The 6,338-nt window shown below is 48.2% G+C and overlaps 1 protein-coding gene across 1 annotated transcript; it reads right to left on the bottom strand.

Moving 5' to 3' along the window:
• Window positions 1–432: 432 nt before the first annotated feature.
• On the bottom strand, window positions 433–6,003 carry dhrs4 (dehydrogenase/reductase (SDR family) member 4). Its single transcript, XM_059969668.1, has one exon. It carries the CDS (start codon window positions 5,355–5,357, stop codon window positions 4,500–4,502), a length of 858 nt encoding a protein of 285 aa, XP_059825651.1. The 5' UTR covers window positions 5,358–6,003; the 3' UTR covers window positions 433–4,499.
• Window positions 6,004–6,338: the final 335 nt, after the last annotated feature.

The raw sequence follows: 6,338 nt of genomic DNA, 5'->3' as shown, positions 1-6,338 counted from the left end.
ATATAATTTCTTCCCTTCTTGATTTACTCTCTTCTCCCATCAACCCAACAGTTTTACATATTCTATAAAAGTTTCTTGCCTTATGCTCATTATCCCACAATGGCTTGGCATAATCCCTCAAACTTTAATCCTCACCAGCCCCTAAACTTCTGATTTGGCAAGTGGAAGCTCGTCATCCACAGTTGAACTTTTAATGGCTTTTTTAGCCAAATAATCAGCCCGCTCATTCCCCTCAACACCCACAAATACAGGACCAATATTTTGAATATGAAATAAAGTTTGAAGAGCTTCCAGCAGTAAATCTGACCTACTGCTGGAATGATCTGTTTTAAAACTAATCAAAACCAAAAAAGAATCTGAAGAAATCACAACTGAAGAAGAATTTCCTGCACTCAATGTAAGCCCAAAATAATGCCAACCAATCATGCTGTATATACTTATAAAATGGTAAGTTTCTTTATTGTTATATGTAATTCAGGCACAAACATAGCCACACCAACATTCCTAGTTAATTATCTTTTCATCCGTCTGTAAAAATGGCTAACATATCATAATTATTTTCTTTAACATACTGATGAACTAACAGACTCTCAGACATATCAGAATCCTGAGACCTCATTAAATCACGCAACCTAAAATCAACTAAATTTATTGGACTGAACCAAGGCGGGGTTACTGAGAAACCATATTGCATTATCCAGCAAACCCATATTCCTAGCCACCCAAAACGAGAAACACTCTCCTCGTGGTGTTGCCAACAGTCCTCCAACATACTTCTAACAGGATGTTTACTTCTTTGCTCCTCAAATTAACCCAGTATGTTAACAACTTAACTCTCTGCGACTGTAAGGGTAATTGTCCCATTTCAACCAGTAACGTTGAAACAGGAGATGTTTTTACTGCACCTCAACACAGTTTCAAAGCCTGAGCTTGTATCACGTACAAATGTTTTAAATTTGAAGATGAAGCCGATCCATAAGCCACACAGCCATTATCAAGTACAGATCTAATTAACCCAATACAAATGGTCAACGAAGATTTTCGTGCAGCACCCCAAGAATACCCACAAAGGTAGCCGAGTATATTTAATAATTGATCAATTATTTTACTGATATGGGGCTTCCATGTCAGACTACCCAGCCACACGGTCAGAAATCTTACCACTGACACTTCTTCCCGAGTTTGACTGTATAATTTCATATTAAATGCAGGGCTATGATCCTCTTTGTATAATGCAAAATTTGCATTTTAGCCACTGGAAGCTTAAATTCTGATCTATTTGCCCAGTTTCGACCTCATTAATCACTAATTGCATCCTATATATATAGTTAAATTGAAATTTCTACCTCTAATCCAGAAAGCTCCTTCATTTGCAAAAAGTGACTTACCCACCTTAGTACCTATCTCGGAGAAAGTATCATTAATCATAATATTAAACAACAAAGGGCTACAAATACTGCCTTGTGGGGTCCCATTCTCTATCTCATAGCAGCCCGAATGTACCTTACCGACACTCACCTGCATAGAATGTCCAAATAAAAAACTCAAACAAAATTATATTGCCTTCCTCTAGCCCCTGCTTTCCATAATTTAATCGCAGGCCTTCCTAATCCCGAACTGTAACAGCATCCGACTGACATTTGTACCAACGGTAAAGCAGGAATTAGGACAACTCTGCCTCCAGCAAACCGGTTTCTGGCCTTGTTACGTAACCCCGCCAAATGCCAATACAGAGGCAGTGAGGACAAAGCGTCCCGCTCTGTTCTTAAAGTCGGACTGTTGACCACATCGTATGACCACAGGACCACCGGTGACACATCAGATCCCCAGCCCAGACTTGCACCATTTCACATAAAGCACGGACAAAATGTTGGAGCTGGCGGACCTCAGCAAGTCAGACAGCATCCGTGGAGCTGTAAACAGTCGACGTTTTGGGTCGGGACCCTGCATCTACATGGATGCCGGCCGACTTGCTGAGCTCCTCCAGCGTTTTGTGTGTGTTCTCTGTATTTCCAGTATCTGCAGAGTATTCTGTCAACGAATCAGCCCCTCACATGGCCTCATCTCCACCCGTGCTGCAACATGATAAACACGCTCGCTGATGTCATATCAGGTGACAGCTTCACTTGCCCGGGTGGGCAGAATCAAAAGCTGAGAGCCAATGCATCCATCATCAAAGACCACCAGCATCCAGGCTATGCTCTCTTTTTCGCATCAGGAACGGGGACAGGGCCCACACCAGCAAATTCAGGTACAGTGATCCCTCAACCATCAGGCATAACTTCACTCACCCCGACACTGAACTGTTCCCACGACCTATGGACTCACCTTCAAGGACTCTACAACTCACATGTCTATTGCTCATTTCTTATTATTGTTGTTGTTTTTTTTTCATTTGTATTTGCAAGTTGTTGACTTTTGTTTCCCAGTCTTGTGCGTTGCTTTTCATTGATTTTATCTTCAAATTCAAAGAAACTTTATTATCTGTCATCATGTACGAGATTCGTTTGCTGGGCATAGTCAGGAAATACGATAAATAGGATCGATGAAAGACTGCATCCAATAAAGCAGACTACCACAGCGCGAAAGACAAAAAGCTGCGTAATTATCGGACAATATAATAAATAAATAAGCAATAGGTGTTGAGAGCATCAAATGAAGAGTTCCTGAAAGTGAGTCCACAGGTTGTGGGAATAGTTCAGTGATGGGGCAAGTGAAATTTAGAGAAGTTATCCCTCTGGTTCAAGACCCTGATGGTTGAGGGGCAATAACTGTTTCTGAACCTGTTGGTGCAAGTCCTGAGGTTCCTGTACCTTCTTCCTGTTGGCAGCAAAAAGAAGAGAGCCTGTCCTGTGAGGTGAGAGTACCTGATGATGGAAGTTGTTTTCCTGCGACCACACTCCACGTAGATGTGCTCAGTTGTGGAGAGGGGTTTACCTGTGATGACTAGGCCATATCCAATAGTTTTGTAAGACTTCCCATTCAAGGGCGTAAATGTTTCCATACCAGGCTGTGATGCAGCCAGTCAATATTCTCTCCATCACACATTGATAGAAATTTGTCAAAATTTTAGATGTCATGCCGAATCTGTCCAAACTTCTCAGGAAACAGAGGTGCTGCCGTGCTTTGTTCGTAATTATACTTGTGTGTGGGCCAAAGGGGAAATGATAGGCGGGGAGAAGAGGTAAAAGGCCAGCGTGGGAAATAAAAGAAGGGGGAGGGGGAGGGAGTTTTTTAAAAACCGGAAGGAGGTATCGATATTCATGCCAACCGGTCGGAGGTTATCCAGACAGAATGTAAGCTGTTGCACCTCCACCCTGAGTGTGGCCTCATCTTGGCACACGAAGACTGAAATAACGGGATGTGAGTGGGAATTGAAATTAAAATACCTGGCCACTGGGAAGTTCCACTTTTGGGCAATGGAATGAAGCTCTCAGAGAGCAGCCCCCAATTTACATGATCTCATGAATGAAGAGGAGGCCACATTGGGAGCACCGGACACAGTAAATGACCCCAGCACAGTCGCAGGTGATGTTTTGCCTCACCTGGAAGGAGACACCTGTTTGGGGCTGTGAACTGAGGTGAAGGAGAAGGTGAATCACCTGGTGTAGCATGTAGGCCGCTTGCAGAGATAGACGACAGGAGGGGGATTAGTGGGGAGGGACAACTGGACAGGAGAATCACAGATAGAGCGATCCCTGTGGCAAGCGGTGGGAGGGGGAAGGTAAGGGTATATTTACCTTCCTTTGGAGGTTGTGGGAATGAAATATTTAACTCAGAGGCAACGTTGTGGTGGGTAAGGACAAGAGAAACTCTTACAGTGTTAAGGTGGCAGGAAGATGGATGTCGGTGAAACGGAGGAGATGTGGGCGAGGGCAGAGTCATCAGTGGAGGAAGGGAAACACTGTTCTTTGAAGGAGGAGGACACCACCGATGTGTACATCGTGAATCATGAATCACTTTTCACATTGTCCGAATTCATTCTGGAACTTCACTTGATATTTTTTCGGTGCTTGGAATCTGTAATGTATTCATCATCCAGATAGTCTCGGTCGATCCTCTCCCTCAGAAGAGAGCATCGCTGGTGTCCCGTTGCCCCAAGGAGGGGATACCTCGTCGTTCTGATTGGGTTGTAACGTGGAGAGGGCAGAAGGGTCAGGGATGCAAGACGAGGCGGTTGGGGGTTAATACAGTAATGTGTTGAAAAACCATCGAGTGAAGGAAGGGTGGTGAGTCAGCAGATTTCTTGACCCCAGAGTGTGTTAATCTCTGTAAGTGTTTATAGAGCAGGGTGATAAATTTGAGGGTATTGGGGTATGTTTTGAGAGGAGAGAGGCCTGTGTAAATACTGCATAACAGGGCGAGGTTCAAGAGGCCTGGCTTCCTGCCAATCCTGAGGCACAACAAACATTGACTGTGTGGGAAAGGTACCAAATCCTGAAGAGCACCTCGGGGCTCGCTGTGGTGTGGGTGGCCCAGGGCGCCGGGTGTTAGCCACCTCAGAGCCGGCACTGCATGCCGCCGCTCACGTTAATGGTCTCCCCGGTGATGTAGGAGGCGTCAGGCGAGCAGAGGAAGGAGACAGCCCCGGCGCAGTCCTCGGCCTCTCCCAGCCGCCGCATGTCGATCATCTGGGTGGCCGCCTGCCGCGGGCCCTCGCTCTCCCACAGGGTCGCGCTGAAGCGGGTCTTGATGATGCCGGGAGCCAGGCAGTTGACCCTGATGTTGAGCGGGGCCAGCTCGGTGGCCAGCACCCTGGTGAGGGCCAGCAGAGCCGTCTTGCTGACCGAGTAGGGGCCGAGCATGGGGAAGGGCCGGTAGCCGGCCACGGAGCTGACCAGCACGATGGAGCCGCCTCCTCGCCTCTCCATGTGGGGCACCACCAGCTGCGCCAGCAGGGCGGCCGATTTCACGTTGACGTCCAGGATCTTGTCCCAGGCACTCTCCGGGCAGTCCAAGGTGCGGCCAGCGAACGGGTTGACGGCGGCGTTGGACACCAGGATGTCGACGCCCCCGAACCGGCCGACCGTCTCGGCCACCAGCGACTCCCGCTCCGCGCCCTTCCCGACGTGGCAGACGGTCCCCGAGACGGACAGGCCCTCCGCCCGCAGCCGCGACACCGCCTCCTCCACTTTCTTGCCCTTGCGGCTGCTGATCATCACATGGGCGCCGTCCTGCGCCAGGCGCCGGGCCACCGCCAGCCCGATCCCCTGGCTTGAGGCCGTCACCAGAGCCACTTTGCCCAGCAGCATGGTCCGAGTCGGAGAGGGCGGCTGGAAGCTGCGGCAATGACTGCCCCGACCCGCCCCGCCCCGCCCCGGATGCGCCGAGTCCGGCTCCGCCCGCAGCACGAACATCCGGTGCTAATGCGTTGCCCCCGCAGTCGCAGCGCCCCGACCCCAGTTCATAGCGGACTGCTTTACCCGACCAATGCCCCGTTCTGTGGCCGGACTGTTGCAGCTGTCCAGACCCGCAGCACGAACATCCGGTGCTAATGCGTTGCCCCCGCAGTCGCAGCGCCCCGACCCCAGTTCATAGCGGACTGCTTTACCCGACCAATGCCCCGTTCTGTGGCCGGACTGTTGCAGCTGTCCAGACCCGCAGCGCTTCACAACACGCCGCAGGCACAACTCAGCAGGTCAGGCAGAATCCACGGAGGAGTGGGTGTAATGGACACGGACCGACTTGCTGAGCTCTGTGTGTGTCTGTGTGTGTTCTCTGGATTTCCAGCACACGCAGAATCTCTCGCGTCCGTGATTTCCTGGCTCACGTGACCTCCTCTCCACCCGTGACAAAGGGACAAAAGCTGAGAGCCGATGCACCCTTCAAGGAACCGACCATGCTCTCTGTTCACATCAGGAACGGGTACGGGAGCCCCAAGACCCACACCAGCAGGGTCAGAAACAGTTATCCCCCGACCATCAGGCTCCTGAACCAGTCGGGATAACCCCAACACTGACCTGTTCCCTCAACCTGTGGACTCCATTCCAAGGACCCTAAAGCTCAGGTATCTACTGCCTATCTGTTGTTACCTTTCTATATTTTTTCTTCTTTGCATTTGCACAGTTTGTTGACTTTTGGCTCTTTGTTCATTTTTCTTTCTTTTGCAATCTTTTTATTGAGTTTCACATTTAAAAAAAAACATAACATAATGAATAGGTTATAAGTGCAATAGACTTGAAATTGCATTAATAATAAGATAACAATATCCTATTAAATATCCAAAAAAATAGTACATTAATCAATCAAGCCTATAATAATTATATATGAAAAAAACAAAAATAATCGTCAAAAGAAAAAAAATAATTTGAAAATATACAAAAAAATATATTAAAAAA

This window comes from Hypanus sabinus, chromosome 1, assembly GCF_030144855.1.
Source record: "Hypanus sabinus isolate sHypSab1 chromosome 1, sHypSab1.hap1, whole genome shotgun sequence".
NCBI lineage: Eukaryota > Metazoa > Chordata > Chondrichthyes > Myliobatiformes > Dasyatidae > Hypanus > Hypanus sabinus.
Note: the sequence above shows the minus strand (reverse complement) of the source record. Positions and strands in the feature narration are given on the sequence as shown.

Excerpts from the sequence above, each read along its gene's own strand:
- dhrs4 (XM_059969668.1), bottom strand. The coding sequence starts at position 5,357 with ATGTTCGTGCTGCGGGCGGAGCCGGACTCGGCGCATCCGGGGCGGGGC.